The sequence below is a fragment of the Alligator mississippiensis genome, chromosome 2, assembly GCF_030867095.1.
Source record: "Alligator mississippiensis isolate rAllMis1 chromosome 2, rAllMis1, whole genome shotgun sequence".
Taxonomy (NCBI): Eukaryota; Metazoa; Chordata; order Crocodylia; family Alligatoridae; genus Alligator; species Alligator mississippiensis.
The window spans coordinates 167,495,318-167,514,650 of NC_081825.1; the positions used below are offsets into that span (position 1 = coordinate 167,495,318).

At 40.9% G+C, this 19,333-nt stretch overlaps 1 protein-coding gene and 1 long non-coding RNA gene across 2 annotated transcripts; one reads left to right on the forward strand and one right to left on the reverse strand.

Annotated features, from left to right (window-relative positions):
* Positions 1–826: 826 nt before the first annotated feature.
* On the forward strand, positions 827–2,728 carry LOC132248272 (zinc finger BED domain-containing protein 5-like). The gene has a single exon (XM_059721310.1). The coding sequence runs from the start codon at positions 827–829 to the stop codon at positions 2,726–2,728; it is 1,902 nt and encodes a 633-aa protein (XP_059577293.1).
* Positions 2,729–16,136: 13,408 nt separating this feature from the next.
* LOC106740025 (uncharacterized) lies at positions 16,137–19,104 on the reverse strand. Its single transcript, XR_001373428.2, has 2 exons — positions 16,574–19,104; positions 16,137–16,394 (listed from the first exon to the last, which is right to left on the reverse strand). It is a non-coding gene; the product is annotated as an uncharacterized LOC106740025 (long non-coding RNA).
* Between the last annotated feature and the right edge of the window lie 229 nt (positions 19,105–19,333).

Genomic DNA, 19,333 nt, shown 5'->3' on the forward strand with positions numbered 1-19,333 from the left:
GTGTGAAGAATTCGGAATTCTCGTTGGAGACTTCTTTAACGGAGCAATTAACGGAGCAATTAGTTGCGAGTTACACCACCCCCAACTCTCAGCTGTGCTGAGCGGAGGAGTCCCCCGGAGGTCCTGGACTGGGACTGCACCGAGCGGGCCGTCCGCCATCTTGGCCAATCGGAACGGAGCTCAGTGGAGGCCAGAAGCCTCGGAATCAGCGTGCTCCCAATCACCCGTGCAAGCGCAGCTGCAGGCTGTCACCCAGTCAACCCACCTGCTGCTGGCTGAAGGTAGGCCACCCTCCCAAACCCAATGTGGCAAACAGCAAGCCACTCACCACGTGGCACTTATAATTTGATTTCTGCCATTTATTTTTATTTTTATTCTGCTGTAATTGTGGATTGACCACCCACCGGCAGTGTACCACCAGAGAGTGCTGGAACTGGACTCTGGACATAGGCATTGCAAATATTTGCAGCAATATAGCCTTGTAGTGAGACATATATATTTACACCATTTTTATTGGACTTTTGCTTCTCTACTTCATGTGTTTTTGCAGCTGAGCTCCTACCTGGACCTATGTGTCCTAATATGTATTGTAAATACTTTAGTTAATTTTGTTTATTTTTCACATTTTCTCCTGGTCCTGATTCCTATCTTTATCTCACTTTATCACTGTGGGAGTGGAGCGCAGATGCTGTTATTTTCATAAGAAAAAACAGAGAAAGATAAGCGCTAAAAACAGTCCTGTTATTTTCATATTTAGTTAATGCTAAAACCTAAAAATAAATTCGCATAGATTTATTCATTAAATTGCAGTTGAATTACCCATAAAATGGATAAGTTTCTAATTAAGAAAAGAAAAGTTGGTGAAGATGACGTTTGCGATGAACAAAATGTAGCCGCTATAGAGGAAACTACGCAAGAATCAACTGTTGAACGGTCTGTATTAGTACGTAAGAAGTGTAAAGGAAAAATTTCCAAGCCTCGTTTATACAATAAAGATTATATGAAACTGGGGTTCACATTTTCTGGTAATGAAAACAATCCTTGTCCTCGGTGTTTAGTTTGTGGGGATATACTTGCAAATGAAAGTTTGGTACCAAATAAATTAAAGCGTCATTTTACCTCAAAATACAGTCATTTGTCAGAAAAACCAGTAGAATACTTTACTGAGCTTTCAAAATCTATAAAGAAGCAGTCTGCATCATTCACAAAGAGAATGAAGACAACAGAGAAAGCTCAAAAGGCAAGTTACTTGGTTGCTCAAATAATTGCCAAAAACAAGGACCCACACACTATTGCCGAAACCACCATAAAGGAATCTTGCTGTGCTATTGTTCGAACAATGTTTGGGCCTGAATTTGAGATAGAAGTTAATAAAATCCCTTTGGCAGATAACACGATTGGAAGACGTATTCAAGACATGTCTGATGACATTAAGCAGCAAATGAAGGATATTTTTCAAGACAATAATATGATCTTTACATTGCAATTAGACGAAGCAACAGATGTCAGTGGGTTAGCACAATTATTGGTTTTTATACGTTTCATTCATACTGACAGAATTATTGAGCAATTCTTGTATTGTCTAGAACTTCCAATGAGAACTAGAGGTGAAGATATATTTAAAACTTTAGATTGCTTCATGATGGAAAATAATTTGCAATGGTTAAATTGTGTAGGAATATGCACAGATGGCGCACCCTCAATGGTTGGTTCAACAAAAGGTTTTATAGCTTTAGCAAAGAAAGAGAATGAAAATATTATAATTACTCATTGCTTTTTACATCGCGAAGCACGAGTCGCGCAAACCATTGGAAATGAATTAAGAAAAGTTTTGGACAAAGTGGTTCAAATGGTCAATTACATTAAAAGTAGACCTCTTCAATCAAAATTATTTGCTCATATTTGTGAAGAAATGGGGGCAAGGTTTAAAAAGCTTCTACTACACACAGAAGTTCATTGGCTCTCAAGAGGTCGAGTGCTTTGTCGTGTATACGAATTGAGGGAAATGATGCTTAAACTTTTTGTGGAAAATCAGCAAAATGAATTCTGCAATCTAATTCAAAACAAACTTTGGTGCACAAAATTGGCATATCTTGCTGACATATTTGAACATTTGAATAAAATAAACACCAGTATGCAAGGAAAAGGAGAAAATATCTTAACAGCGGTAGATAAAATTTGTGCTATGAGAGACAAAATAGCAATTTGGAAAAGGAAAGTGAAAGAAGGAAATTTTGAAATGTTTTCCAAAACTGCTGAGTGCGAGCTAAAATGTGATATCAGCTCGCTAATTGTTGACCATTTAACATTGCTCGGAGAGAAAGTTCAGCATGACTTCCCAAATGTTGAAATTCAAGACTGTGATTGGATCAGAAATCCATTTCTTCCAACTGCAACAAGGAACTTTTCACTTATTGAAGAAGAAGAATTAGCTGACATAAAAAATGATCGAAATCTGTTAATGTTCTATGAAGAGGGTGACTTAGACAGCTTTTGGATTTGCATTTCAAAAATGCATCCAAACATAGCTAAAAAAGCGTTAAAAATTCTTCTGCAGTTTTCTACTACATACATTTGTAAAGTATCCTTTGCAACGATGGCAAACTTAAAGACACTCAAACGTGGAAGCTTAAAAATGCTTGATGACGAAATGCGAGTGTCTTTATCTAATATTCCACCAAATATTCAGAAACTGTGTTCATCCCATCAACCTCATACATCCCATTAAAATGGTAAGTAGTTATTGGTGTTATTCAACTTTTTTTAATTCTTGCACATACTTACATACTGTTACTCATAAATGACAACAATGTATGTTATTATCTTACAAATCATATATTTTTAAAAATATAAATGAAAGGTTTTCATGAGATATGTTGTGTCCCCATACATTTCGTTATTACAATTTATGTATGTGTCCGTATCCCTTATAACGGGTTAGTTTAACCTCCGGCTTGCTAGTAAAACTGAATTACTGTGTCGCGAAATGATGCATGTCTAAAAAGTGTGTCACCAACATGAAAAGTTTGGAGAGCTCTGCCCTACAGGCAAGTACTACAGTGATTTCTAGGAGGGGAAGATGGGTCTTATTTGCAACTCGCAATCCTAATATCTATTTTTTCATATAATATCCTGTCCGGTAATATTAGTAGGCCTTTAGCCATTACCTCTCTTCCTTCCCAGTGGCTTGTTATAGTACTTCCTGTTTCTCCTGTTCCTTCTGCTTGGAGGAGTTCTCCTCTGGCTCCTGCTGCAGCCACAGTGATGGTAGCACTGGCCTCTATGTCTTGCCATCTTCTTGTGAATTTAGTTGCTCAAAGTTCCCAAAACAAGGACACCATCTCTTGGCTGAGCCAAGCCAACCTGTTTCTCTGATGGTATCTGTGAGCTTGTGAAGTGAACTGGAGTTGCAATGTCTATTTAAAGGGACTCATCATATGACCACATACAGAAGGTCCCTTTTGTTGCCAGGAAAAATGGCCATATGGGGCAATGCCCAAATAAGGTAATGAAAGAGAGAATTTTTTAGGATGGGATGCCCTAATGACTCTCAATATTATTCCTGTGGTAGTTGTTGTTGGTAGCTAGACCCAGGTTGGGGTATTATCAGTGTTGCTTTCTCCCTTGTTTCTTTAAACTCTTTCTGCTCTCTCATCATCTCTCCTTTTTACCATTACAGGCCTATAATAAATGTAAAAAACCTCCTTTAGAAAAATATTAATATGAAGGTCATAGACTACTGTTACATTGCAACCAATATCGTACCAACAGGCTTCTCAATATTTTGGGCATGGTGTTTGGAACTGCTCTGCAATTTGTTTTAAAAGATAATCTAAAATTCCATAGGCACATTATACAAAAGCAGATCATGTAGTTAATGAGGCAACATCTCCCTAGTTGACAGTTTGGGACTAGCTTGAGACACACAAGACCTGGACTCTACCTTTGGCTCTGCTGGTGACTTGTAACCTCCTTGAGCAATATCAGTTTTGTGCGTCATTTTTACTATCTGTAAAATGGGGATAATCCTGCAGACCTCCATTATATAATGCTTTTGAGATCTCTGCTTCCTCTAAAGACAATGATGCTAGGGTTTTTTTATTGTTGACTGGTAGTATTTCAAATCTGCTTTTCCTTTCCTCAGGACTGATGTCAAACTACAAGTAGGATATCATTTCCTAAATAATCCCATTTACTCTTGGGTTTAAATATTCATGCCTAGAATATACCCTCTTCCCCCCAGACAACCACTTTCTCCTTCCTAGTTACCCTTGCCTCTTACTTCTGCCTAATTCCCTTTACTGAATTAGTTAATTCAAAACAAAATGGAGTATGATACTAAGCAGAGATCCTAGGCCCAAGGGGTCAGCATAAAATGCTACCCGAAGAGTAGATACCTATGGCATTATATTTAGATGGCCTTTGTGTCATAATTCCCCCTTTACTCTGCCAGTAGTATTATGCAGTTGGCTTATGTCAGAATCAAGTTAGGATTTTCTTCATGTCAGCTCGGTCACTGTAAACAGTGAACAAGAGAGATGGAGTTAGGGCTCTGTATATTCCCACTTTCCACCTACTATGAATCATTATGAAGTACACAGTGCACAGTTATGTACAACCAGACCCAAGCATTTGACTTAAGTGGACATGTGTAAGGTATTTGACTTATTCGTTCCTTAACATACAACTAATCAAATATCTTACAAAATAAATTATGTCAACACACTTTTATCAACAAAAGATTTTTCTATAAAACCATATTCACAGACATTGTGCAAGTAGTTTTCAGATTTATACTGACTATAGTCCATATTCATTTTTCAATAATTTTTCTCATGATTGATGGCAGACTAACCTACATACAGTTATTCAGACATGCCATGCGTTCCTTTTTTTAATGATAGGCTTTTTTTTCTAAGGCCTCTGAAATGTCTCCTGTTTTCCAAGATTTGTCAAAAAGCAACATTAATGGTCCATAAAGCTCCTCAGGCATGTTTTTATATTCTTGGGCACTTATAAATGAGCAGCCATCAGAGCAGAATTACAGCACATTGGAGCAGGCTCAATTAATCAGCGTCCCCATGCTTAAAAATGGTAGTGGGGGTGCTTTATCTAAAGCTTGTTTTGATGAGCTTTAGCTAACGTGAGTGAAAATTCAGCAAACTTTAAAATGTTCAATAATTGATGTTTAATAAAGCCTGTAGTTACTGGTGGCCTAAAATGTGTTTCATAATCTCTGGAAGATGTGAAAACATGATTCTGCAATTTTCTGACTATATATAAGAAATATTTATTGAATATTTCTGCACTTTTGGGGAAACACAGATTTTAAGATCCAGAAGGGACTATCCTAGTTTTCTAGTTGATTTCCATGGGCCATACTGTCACACCCAGTAACTTCTAAATCAAGCTTAAGCCTGTGAACACAGCATATTTTTATAAAAGTATGCATATTACCATTTTTCCAGGTCTTAGCCAAGGCAAAACAGGATCACCTAACCATGCATAATACATGAAATTAGGATCTGGCCCTGGGTTTTGGTTAAAATGATCAGTTCCTTTATACAACCTGGAGTTTCTGTTTCAGTTGTAGTATCTTTGGGCTGTGTTACATATTAATGTTAGGCAGCTCAGATAGCTCTTAATACCTGGACTGTCCACACATTAAAATGTGTAAACTAGGTTTAAGCAGCCTTTAGGCATCTTAAAGTACACCACTCTAGGGCAGCTTTATTGCTGACCCCTGTTACCCAGCTCATATTCCACAAATGTGTACCCACTCCCCAGAGATAAGCCACCCAAGTTTAAATTCTCCAGCATCCCAGGGTGCAGTGTCCCCTTCCTCTACCTTCCTGTTCTGTGTGGACAAACTTTTCATCTCCTGAACTCTACTGCCCAGGGGGAGGTACTGACACCAAGCCAAGCCAACTCCCCCTCTGACCTCCAGGGATCCAACCTGGCCATGCAACTCTTAGGAACACAGAGCAGTCCAGGAGGGAGAGCTAGGGGACCTAGAGGAAGGAGCAAGGTAGGAGGCCAGATTGGGGTCCCAGTAAGATGGACCTTCCCTCCCAGGGCGGGCAGTGTCCCCATGATCTGAGGCAACTCAGTCCCAATCCCAATTTATTAAAACATGAGACTTTATTTAATTTACTTACTCTTTATTTATTTATGTATTTATTTATTTTACTTCTTTTTATTTTATTCTTTAATAGCTTCAGTGGCTGACTTCCTTAATTTTACCGCCTAGTCCCCAGCTGCCATTCCTTACCATTGTCTCTCCACCTCCCATTTCACTACATAGTCCCCACCATTATACTCTCCCCCTTCCACCCTCATGCTCCCACTCCCACCAACCCATCTCTCCAAGCCACCCCAACCTAGAGCAGGGATAAAAGCCTGTCCTGGCTCCTTAGCCCTCTAACAGCAACTCACAGCTGTAGCTCCTAGTCAGGCCCCTTCTTGCCAGCACTCTAATGGCAAGTCACAGCTGTGCAGGTAGAGGATAGTTAGAGAAGTTTTTAATCTAAATATGTGACTGCTCTAAACTTGAGCTAACATTAACACTAATTAACATTTGAGAAGCTCAAGGTGTAATGTGTAACAAAGCCCTCTGCCACAAAAGGATCTTGTCTTAATTTAAAGGCTGTGTCTGATAGAAATTTCATCATCTCCCTAGGTAAATTATTCCAATGGTTAATTAACCACATCATAAAAAAACATGTGCCTGACTGCTAGTCTGAATTGGTTTTGCTTCACATTCCACCTTTAGCTCTTCTTACTACTATTTTTCTGTTCAATTGGAGAGCAATCTGTTTGAATTCCATTCCCCCGGAAGGTTTCAATGACTGTACTCAGTTACCTCTTTGGTTAACTAACTGGATTTGGCTTTGTTTTGCAACTGGACCCACTGGGTAAATACACGGTAGGGTATATACATGGGATTATAGTAAGTGTTCAGAACACAGCACTTCATACACCTACCATTGGATTTCCTGTTTAAAAATGTAAAATTTAGGCAATCCATGCTGAATCCTTTTTGAAAAAACCTGTGATAAAGGTAACGCCTCCTTTCTCAAAGTATCACCAGGATACTTCTAAGGGTAAAATCTAACTATTAGTCCTCTCTGTCATGGCTGCCAACTAATGAACTGTCATTGGCAAACTGTGATTAATTACCAAATCTTGTCTTTCCCATATATGGTCATTGTCAAATGACATCAGAATACAGCACCTGTTGCATGTGTCCATAGGTGCCAACTCATTTAAATACAAGCTGGAGGAAACACCTCATAAACTCAAACATTGCATTAGGAAAGCCAGTTTGCCTTGGCTTCATCTAAAAGTCATGCTCCTCTGTCTGGCATTGTAATACCATAACAGGGCATAGAAATGGCAAGTTGCCCCTGTAGCCCTCCTCCCACAAGGAGGAACAGGAGAAGAACACACAGGCAAAGAAGAAGGAGAACCAGGCAAGCAGTGCCAAGGAGGAGGAGGAGAATGAGAGGTAAATAAGAAATCTAATCAAATGTACAGCATGGGAGGGAGGATGTACTGTTTAATTTTTCAGCAAGGTGCTGCTTAGTGTAGATGCTGCCTTCTTAAACTACATGCAGATTGGGAAAGTTGTGAAGAATTTTTCAGGAATTACTTCCTGAACACAGGAAATTAGCTGGGCAAGCTCTTAATTAATAAACTAACCAGTTTCTAACTAGCCTAATTTCCCAAAGAATCTCACTCATTCGATTTTTCTTTCATACTGACTGGCTAGAACTGTGAAGCTGGGAAATGTAGAGAGGTGAATGTCAAAATCATCTTTTATATTCTCATTTTCTTCTCTCTTTATTGCAGTCTTAACTCGGACTGTGTTCTACTACAGGAGAAAAAGATAATCTCCAAGAACCTCTCATTCTCATGCCTAGTGACTTCTGACACATCAGTGAGTCAACACTACCAGGCAATGGAGTGACTTTCCAAGATCCAGGCCCCCTCTTACCAATGGAGCATTGCCAGCCCTGCCATTAAACCTGAAACTGCATTCCTTCTGTGGCCTTTTTTGTTTTGTTGCATTCTGTTGCGTGCACATAGATTGCATGGTCTTTCAGTGTACAAATAACCTTAGAGAACAAGAAGTAGGGACGCTTGGAGGCAGCTTGCTCTCAGTGTTGGACCAAGTTAGGGGTTTGTGCCAACATTAGCTCAAATGATTTAATGTATTTTGTATTAATCTGAATTAATTGAACATTTGAGTTACATTGTGCAGGTTTGGAATGAACACATGTTCATACAAACTAAATCATGCTATCCTCAAGTTCCTACAGGCAGAAGCTCCCTTTTAGTGCTCATCATTGAATGGAGAGACCAACAGGTGTGGTTCCTGGAACTTAGCCTCTCTGTGTGTCATCATAGGCATTTGGATTTGCTTCTACCACATGCGAAAGGACTATCCCTGCAAATGAAAGAAACGGTAATAGTGGCCTGCATCAACTGGCCTATCCCAATCTAATTCAACTATAAACATGGAGCACCTAGACACAAGCAGTGAGGCTGCTCTGATGCCCTGTAATTACAGCACATCAGAGCAGACTCAATTAATCGAGTCTGCTGGAGCATGGTAATTACCATGGTAATGTCTCTGTAAATCAGGTTTCAGGAGTCTTTATCTGGATACCTCAAAAATGAGGCACCTAGTGTTAGATGCCACATGTTTTAGCCTTCAGCTATAACCATGTTAATAACGCAATAAAAAAGAAAAATATGAAAGGAGTTATTCCACCAACAGAAGCAGCACCCTATTTGGGTACCACTCTCCTAGACATGGGACAGATGTAACATCATCTATGATAAAATGCCAGGCTCTATGGATGCGGGAACAACAGGGAATGTGAGGTACCTTGATTTTTAACAAGGTTTTTGACACTGTCTCCCACAACATTCTCATTAACAAGCTAAGGAAATTCAGACTAGGCAAAAGTACTGTAATACACATACATTACTGGTTGGATTATCATGTTCAATGAGTAGAAATCAGGTGCTCAGTGTCTAGTTGGGAGGAGGTATCAAATGGGTTCGCAAGGGGTCTGTACCACATTGTTTAACATCTTTGTGAATGATGGGCCTGAGTGCATGCTTAGCAAATCTGTGGATGATATCAAGTTGGGTAGAACTGCAGAACCTCTGTAGGATACAGATGAGATCCAGAGTGACTTGGATAAACTGGAGAAATGGTCCAAAATCAATCAGATCAGACTGAATAAGCACAAGTGCAAAGTCCTGCCCTTGAGACAGAATATTTGCATGTACAAATTCAGACTGGCTAGCCTGCTGTATTAATAGGGGTATCACTTGCAAATCAAAAGAAGTAATTCTTCCACTCTGTTCAACGTTGGTGAGGAATTACCTGCAGTACTGTGTCCAGTTTTGAGCTCCACACTTCAAGAAAGCTGTGGACAGATTGGAAAGAGTCCAGCATTGCAACAAAAATGATTAAAGGCTAGGGTAAGCAATGCATGTCTTATAGGGAAAGGATGAAAGAATTATGGTTATTTAGTCTGGGGAACAGAAGACTCTAGGGTGGTCCAGAAGTGCTCTTTACACCTCTGGGATCCTAGGACTTTTGCACTAACCTGAGCCTCTTCTCTCTGCCTTTTAGACATGCTCCTCCTTTTTGCCCAAGCTCCACTCGCTCCCCACACCCAGCCCCTGCACCGGGAACCTCCAATCTCAGGATTTCAAAGTCAGAAACAGCCTTCCCTGTGTATAGTAAACTCACTTATCTAATGGGGGTATCCTAGAGTCTAATTGTTGCCATCCACTCTTCAGTATACATATAAAATCTTCCCTAAATATAAATCTAGGGAAGAAATTGCTGTGCAGTTGAAGGGGAAGGAAGTGAATGACTGAGAAACTTCTGGGAAAACAACCACTGCAGAAGTGAGAAGATGGCCCATACCTGCTAATTCCTGGTTGATGTCATTCTGATGTCATAATCCCATTCATATTCCAAGTAGTATAAACCACAAACACCAGAACAATACATAATGTTTGATAGTAGCAAGAGCAAGAGCAAAGGCAATTAAAATGTGTAGCTAGCATCATTAGATTCCAGTCCTGTCATCTAATGGAAATTACTGTAAGATGATGGCAGCGGCACATGTTCTGATATGAAAATAATGTTATATTAGTCCATATACTTGAGTTTCCCATGCAAGTTATGAATAGGAATTTACTTGGATCTAAACAAGTCGGAAGTTATTAAATGTGTGCCCTCTTGAAAAAGTATCAACTATGAAACAATGAAGTTTCCCATCTGTACATTACTGTTAAATGGTTGGCCAAATTTTGAAATTGCTTGGATGGTAGTATTTTTTTCTTATTTTTGGATTTAATTTATATATGTAACTTTGACAGAACACCTTAATTCCTGCAAATTTTTTGCATTCAAAACCTGAGCAAGCAATATTTAGCATGTTTTTTAATATCTGATGATTTTTAGTCATTGAGTATTCTTGGAAACTCAAAGCAAGACTGGTATCAGCCAACAATAAAAGAGAGAGAAGGTCATCTTTGCTCTGTTACATTTTCTTCCAACTGCATCTCCACCTCAAGACACGCGCCCCCCTTCACCCCAGAGCATGTGTATAGATGTTCCAGGGGAACAATGTGTAGTACTGGAGATGTACGCATTTAGAGGATACAGCAGAAAGCCAGAGATCATATTTGTGGTTTTCAAATACAGTCTCAGCAACACAATCATGAGCACCACTTCCTATGTAACAGGAAACTGCTCTTTTCTGTAATTTCTTCAGCTTGTACTGATATCTCTGAAATTTATACAGAGCCTGATAATTATGACATGTCATTTTACTCTCCTGTAGTGAACTGTAATCAGTTTTCAATGATGTCTACATGTCATCCAAATCTCCAGGTTTTGCTATGTGTGGCCACCAAATAACTTTATCCATTGAAATGTATATCAGTTTATTACATTTGTAAAATGCTCTTGAACATTTGAGTCTAAGTGGTGCTAAAATATTACGGTAATTTGCCAAGAATGTTTTTGAAATTGATAAGCAGACAGAATTTAGCAGGGGAGATGCTGAGTTCTCACTTACTAGAACTTGAGAACAGGATGCATACATGCAAATATTAGGATCAAGTATTGGTAGAGAGAAAATAATTGAGCGCTTGAACAATTCAAGTAACTACTTCGAATTGTAGGTGAGTTAAGTTAGATTAGAGTCTGTGAAATGCTGCATAGCCCATTACCAGTTATCCTAGAATCCATCCATTCTCTGAAAGAAGGACATTTTGACAACCCTGTGGCTGTTAAGACTCACTGAGTATGTCGACAAATGGGTATTAATGACACACAATAAACTCTGGTGCATATTGTGCCAGAGTTTATTGATCCTGGACACCACATTTACATGTACACCCAGGACCACAGGGCGGCCAGGGGGATCAGGCTAGCAGGGGGCCCAGGGAGGTCCAACTTAGCTCACATGCTGTGGAGGGGCTGACTGGGTTATGAGGGTACTCTAGTGCAGTGCTAGTTAGCCGGCAGCCCCTGCACTGAAGCACCCTCTTACCTCAGGTAGCTGGGACAGCATCTACACATGTCCTGCTATGCACAAAAAAACTGTGCAGCAGGATAGTACTTGTATTTATTTTATAGGGCTGCACATGTAGATGCAAAGACATTTACCGTGGAGCTAATTACACAACTCCAGAGTAAACATCTCATGTAGATGCACCCACTCTTCACATAATCTTAGAGTAGCCAAAAAGGTGAAAAAAAATATCTCCATCTAGTCTGAGATTTTCAGTCTAGAAATCAGCCATGTGAAAGAGAAACAATTCTATTGCTCTGTTTATTTTTTCTAGCTACAATGGTGAAACCCAACACTGTTGTGTGTGAGCACCAGAGTGGTATGAATATGGCCCATGGACAGCACCAGCTGCCACCCTAAGAACAGAATCTGGTGTCAGCCAGAGCCAGAATCTAATTCCAGGAAGGATGTATTGGGACAACAGAGTTAACACAACTAACATTTATGTAGTATAGTAGGATTCTTAATGATCTGAAGAGTTCAGGATCTCTGGCTCTCTGCTGTATCCTCTAAATGAGTACATCTCCAGTACTACACATTGTTCCCCTGGAACATCTATACACATGCTCTGGGGTGGAGGGGGGCAGGGTGCCTCAAAATGGTGGTGGGGGCTCTTTAACTAAAGCTCATTCGATAAGCTTTAATTAAAGCGCCCCACCATCATTTTGAAATGCAGAGATGCCAAATACATGTGATGTGGAGGCTGCTGGAGCACACTAATTAGCACACTCCATCAGACTCGATTCATCTGGCAGAGGTCCATCATGTGTATAGGTGGCTCTTGGCTCAGCATGTCACCGACATGCTTCCAAAAGAATAATTTATTATTTGTTGCAAGTAAACAGTCCTCTACAATGGAATATAAGAAAAGTCATGGGTACTCAGACCTGTTCCCATAGCCTCTCTTCAATAATGGCCAAAGGTGCTTCAGAAGAAAAACATTAACAATTCCAAAATGGATATCTGAGACCTGACTTTGCTTCCTTAATATCATCAGGAGCTTTCCTGATTTCAAGGTGAGGTAACCTAGTGTAGGGTAAATTGTTTCTTGTCTACCCTGCAATAAATTGGCTTTACTTTTACCTAAGGCATGATCTTATACATCCTTTCTAATTAGGATGATTTGGGAAATTGTATAAGTGAATTTATTAATTACAATTTTTTATAAGTTGTATGTTTTTGCAGCAACCATATCTCTTGCACTGAGGAGAGAAGAAATTGGCAACTATGTTTCTTCCCCTGAATAACAGCAGTTGGGGCCTAAGAGAAAATCAGATTGGCCCCAATATAGGCAACAGCTCATCTGTAAGGAGGGATGTAGAAGCAATAGCATTCACTGCCCCCACTCTACCAGATCTGTCCCTGGAAGTATTCTGATTGGGATATAATTGCTGCAGGCAGGTTAATGTACAATAAGGAGAACTGGACCGGTTCTTTTTCATCGGTCTTTAACAGAATCATAGAATAATAGAAAATAAGGTTCATAAGGGATCTCATGAGGTTCAACCCCCTGATCAAAGCAGGACCATCCCCAACTAGATCATCCCAGCTAAGGCTTTGTCAAGTTGAATCTTGAAAACCTCCAAGAATGGAGATTCCACAACCTCTCTGGGTAACCTGTTCCCGGGTTTTATTACCCTCCTAGTGAGAAACCTTTTTCCTAATATCTAACCCAAACTTCCCTTGCGGCAACTCTTTGTTCTGTCATTTGCCACCACTGTGAATAGTTTAGCTCCATCCTCTTTTGAACCCTGCTTCAGGTAGTTGAAGACTGCTATTAAGTCCCCTCTCAGTCTCCTTTTCTCTACACTAAATGAGCCCAATTCCATCAGTCTTTCCTCATAAGTCATGTGCCTCAGCCCCCTAACCATTTTTATTCTTGACTCCAAGAGGAACATGGGCCGACAATGTGAGGTCACGGTTAGTAGGGCTAACCATACCTTGTCGTGCATCCATAGGTGCATCTCAAGCAGGGCCGAAGAGGTGATCCTCCCCCTCTATGTGACACTGGTCAGGCCGCAGTTGGAGTACTGTGTTCAGTTCTGGGCACTGAACTTCAGGAGGGATATGGACAGCATTGAGAGGGTCCAGAGGAGGGCCACCCACATGATCAGGGTGCAGCAGGGCAGACACTATGAAGAGAGGATAAGGGACCTTAACCTGTTCAGCCTTCACAAGAGAAGGCTGAGGGGGGACCTGGTGGCCGTCTATAAACTCACCAGGGGGGACCAGCAGAGTTTGGGAGAGACCCTGTTTCCCCTAGCGCCCCCCAGGGTAACAAGGAATAATGGCCACAAATTGTTGAAGAGTAGGTTTAGACTAGACATCTGAAGGCACTACTTCACAGTCAGGGCTGCTAGGATCTGGAACCAACTTCCAAGGGAAGTGGAGGCTTGACGTCTACATGGCTGGGGTCATTTGAGCCTGGTTTTCTCTCCTGCCCAGGCAGGGAGTCAGACTTGATGATCTACAAGGTCCCTTCCGACCCTACTTCTATGAATCTACGAATCTAGTGCGGGGGGCACAGAGTGTGTGTGGTTGTGCAATGAGGGGCAAAGGGAGAGTATATGTGTGTATGCCTGTGTTTATAGGGTGAGTTCCACAAGCACACCCCACCATACACATGCAGCCACACCCCCCTTGCACTGCCATACATGAAGAGCCCCACACCCACACCCCCTCACACATACCAGCCACCCTCCCCTAGACACAACCCCCCACAAACCCCATACCACCCATACCCCACATATCCACACACACACATACATGCTCCCTCACCCCACACCTACACCCCACACACCTATCCACCCTCCCACAAAACCACCCACATACCCACAACCCCCCACAAACCTATACCCCCACAGTATAGGTTTTTTAAATCAAATATTTTTTTAATTGAAATAAATGAATGTTGTAGATGTTCAATTTTTAGAATATAATTTGGTATTTTTCTGGTTCTAAGATGGCAAAACCCCTTGCTGAAAGGAATATTTCTGGGGGCAAGGGGAGGGACTTCTGGTGGCAAAGGTTGGGGGTTAGGGGATGGGACTTCCGCTCCCAACATGGTGACCAGGGTACGGGGCACCTGTCAAAGGGTGGGCTACGCATGTGGCCCTTGACAGCTTGCCAAAACTTGGTAAGCAGCTCTCCACCTGAAATAATTGCCTACCCATGTTCTAGGACCTCTTCAGCTGCCCTTCCCCTACCCCTAGTAGCAACCGCATCTTCCTTGTCTTCCACTATAGTTAGCCATTTCAAAATTCCAGAATAGAACTTCATTGTTTGGCCAACCAATCATTGCTATGCACCTTCTTAAACCTCTCCTCAGAGGACAAGATAGAATAGTAAAGAACACAAACTTTTAATCAATGGCAAGAAAGCAGGCTGGGCCTTTCTGTTAAGTTTATATCATAACACAAAGAAGGGAGCTGTTCAATGGCTTGAGAAGGGAATGCATTTATAATTCATAAAAACAAATGAGAACCAGTGATAAAATTATCCAAAACATCCAAATGACTTTAGGTTTCTGAGGGCCAGAATTTTAGATGCATTTTAGGGGCATAAAAATGTAATTGGGAGCCTAGTGGGATTTTCAAAACATACTTTTTAATCTGAATGAGGAAGAAATATGGGGGCAGGAGGAGCCATAAAATTTTTAACAATCAAAATGCAATTTTTAATGGCTAAATACCTTGAAAAAATCTGGCACCAAAGAGCAGATTTTAGAGGTACTTGGGTACAAAAATCCCTTTGATTTTACTGATCTAAGCCACAACTGCATCACTATTAAAACTGGGAATTCCTAACACTTTAATGCTTTTAAAAATGTTACCCCATACATTTTTCTTCCCCAAAACCCCACATATTTTTCTTTTCTTCAAATGATTATTCTCACTAATGTCTCAACCCAAAAATATAGTAACTAAAGCTGAACACAGTATTGCAGGTAAGAGTAAATAATTTATTTAGAAAGGTATGGTCTTTTCCAGGTTATTTTCTACCTTATCTTTAGGCCTCCTAAAAATTTTACTTTCAAACAGGGCAGGACATTCTATAGGTTGCTTAAACCCTTTTCAGTTTTGATTAACTCAACCTTGTCATCTTCAAATTGTTCCATTTCACTGTTCATCCAGATGACTATAGTCAGCATTAGCCTTCCACCAGGCACCAGTAGGTACCACCCATCTATATTGCAGCAGAATGAAAACTGGCCTTTGCTCACTGTCTCTTAGCTAGTGTTCTTGATGTTACACTAGTTTGTCTTTTACCCTATGACTATTCACTTTGACCTCTTTCCTGTTAGTGTCTGTTTGCAGTGAACAATAGATGAGAAAGTTTGTGGGCACTTATCTAGCATTCTTTCCAACTAAAACATTGGTACAATGAAAGATATTACCAAAAAAATCTTGCTTCTCACACACTCCTTGGGCCATCAACATGACTATGAACAACACTCCAGTAGTACAATTTGCATTGACTAATACACTCATAACAAATTGACCCAGTAATCAGACAACAAGGAAATGGCATTCCAAGAGTTTATTGACAGAAGGCATGGGTCAAATAGTAGCAGACTCCTTATGTCTTGGAAAGTCTCTGATGGGGTTTTGATGGGAGGACTTTTTCGATGTTGATGTGATTTTGCTCTGGCTGAAGTTGGAGAAGGTGACCAATTACTTTAAAAACTTTTTGGATTTTGTGCCAAATTTGGGCACAGGAATCCATTTGTAGCCTAATATCTCCCTCTCCTCCTCCTCCTTCTCCTTGACTGACTTCTGCGGCCTCGAGGTAAATATAAACAGCTGTTAATTCACGTGCTCAGCCCATGGTAAGGATACATAGTCTCATCTTTTCTGATCTCTTTTTGAAATAAGGAAATCATGTATGACAGTAATTCATTTAATCTGCATTAAATGTAGAAATCAAAAGCACATACATATTAATTATTTTAAAGGTTTTACCTCTCCTCTTCCTGCCATATCGCTGCCTCCTCCTCCTTCTGTATCTCCCCCCACGACGCCTGCTTCCACGCATCCAGTGGCAATTCCTGCTCCTGCTCCTGCTGCGTCTGACAGTTGCCATTTCCTGTTGTGATTCTGGCTTGCAAGTTCTCTGCAGCTGAAGTGGCACCTGCTCTTCTGGAAACAGCCAGTCTGTCTTGGATAGTATCAATATTTGTGAGCTGAACTGGCACTCAGGCTAAAAATGAAAAGGCTGCTAATTATGACATAGGATGACATCAAGTCAGCCACCTGTGAAGAACTACAATGAAGTTTGCTTTATATGGCTATTAATATTTACCATATATTAAAATGCCCATAAAAGGAAGGAACTTAAGACCCAGAACTTAAAGACCCAGAAATGTTGTTCTCCTTATGCCTGAAGAAGGGTGTTTGTGCCTGAAATCTTGCAAAGAGCAATTTTTCAAACTATTTAGTTGGTCTAATAAAATATATCACATCTACCCAAAGAACCTTGTCTGTCTATGTCCTTAGAGCAACATGGCTACAAACAACAACCCCAGAAATTTTAACAAATGTATCTTCAAATTATTATACCATTTGAAATAATTAGAGAGTATTACAATATAATGGCCAGATTACCACATAAGTTTTATACCAACATGTTAGGTTTCTAAGATGCTTATTATGTTTGGATAGCAAAACCCATGTTTTGTAAGCACAATGGGGCCTTGATATCTGTTTGGCATTTTTGCTGTAGTACAAAGCAAAAGAAATAGATCAATCCAACTGAGGTTTAGGTAGAGTACAGTGTATTGGGAATTTGCTCATCTTCTACAAAGTGCACCACAGCCAGCAAAGCCAACAATCCATTTCTGCAAAACACGGACTTACAAGTTAAGTTAAAAGATGAGTCTAAAGGTAATCTAGGTGCTATACCTTGCACTTTCTTGGATACACATAATTCCAGCAGTTCAGTTTTATACCCAGGTAATGACATTTAAACAGAGGATGCCTAAACACAGCCAAATACATTACTTTAGAAAGTCCTTTGTGATTCTAGGATGAAATGCATATGAGTATGTATGTAGTAGAAGTGCAAAGTGTTAGACTGTATCTATTTATTAAATTTATATCCGGCCCAAGGTGGTTTACAATGATGATGATTTGTCTGTCAGGTCTTTGTTGGAAAGATATGTTTAATACATTTTATTATTTTCAATTTGGATGCTTTTTATTAGGTCTAGGTATACATACAGTTTATTAGATCTACTATATCTAAATAAGAGTGGTCAAAAGAATTTAGTATGGACAATAGAGTCAGCAGTTCAAAAATTTAATCAGTAGCATTCCAGTCTCCACTTTGTTCCATTTGCACAGACTTTGTACCAGTCTCTTCTGCTGGTGTAAAATAACTGTGAAATTCAGCTGGGCCCCATGGATTCCCTTGAGAAAAGATTGCAAGAGAATATAGCAAGATTTTTGAGGAAGTAACAAGTTATATTTCATGTTAAGAGATAACCAACTTCTCTTTGCCCACAGAATAAGCAATGTCATAGCAACTATTTTTGGGATCCTCAGTAATACCTACCTGCAATATGACAACTGCAATGCAAAATACTGTAAGCATGCAAGGACCCTAGAGCTTTGGCTTTGTAAAACGTGCCAGATACAAAACACACCCATTACTGCTTTGACTTCATTGTGTTTCAAGGGAACACCTCTTACAGGAATGAATGAAAGAAGCTAAATCTAACACACTCTTGGCAAATCTAAACTATGTAATTAACTACGTTTTTACACCTCTCCCCTGCATATTTATTACACCAAGGCTATAGACAGAAGACTCATTTGAGATAATCCTGACTGTCCTGGGTTTTAACTAGAATCAAAATAGTAAGTGGCATGCACAGGCTTTTGCTAGGGTGACCACCCATCCCTAATTGGGCAGGACAGTCCCAAAATATAAACATCAAGTCCCAGTCCCAGGGTGAATGACTCTGGTACAGCATTTGTCCCAGATTCCCCTTGACACACTCAACTATTGTCCCAGTATCATGTGCAGGGATCTGGGTTTTCCATTCACCATGGAAAAACATGGATTTTCTCCTTTGAAGAAGAAAACCACAGTAAATGGTCGGTTTCCCCTTGCAGGCTGGCAGAGTTCCAGCTTCCAAGGGGCTGCTTGAGGCTGGGGAGAGTGGGATGCAGGGGGCGCCACATGTATGTGTGCATGCGTACACATACACATGCCCAGAAATGCAGCCAGGCAATGGTGAGAGCAGTTCCCCCAGCTGCCTGCAGGTAAATCTATGGGGCCAGCGGGGGTGGAAGGCGAAGACTGAGGCCTCCAGGGTGAGGGAGAGAGTGAGGCAGGGTTGGCAGCTGTGGCTGGGGGTGCTGACCAGCCAAGATGGTTCCTGGGCCCTGGTTGTGAATGTGCAGCTTTGGGGCCTGGCCAGGGAGCGCGACGGAGTCACAGGAAGCTCACTGGGGGAGCAGCAGGCAGGTGCTGGTTCCTTGCTGCCGCATGCACTCCTGAAGAGGGGGACATAGGAAGGGACAGTCCCCCCACAGACACATGCCGCCCCCCCCCCCCCCCCAAATTTGTGCACAGGACAGAGGTGGAAGCAGGTCGTCCGCTGTGGGCTTAGGTCTCCCCACCCTGCCGCCCAGTCCCCAGGTCCTCTGTGACCCAGCAGGTGGAACCCAGCATGGGATTGCGGAGCAGGGAAGAGATGCTCACTGCTGCCACTGCCA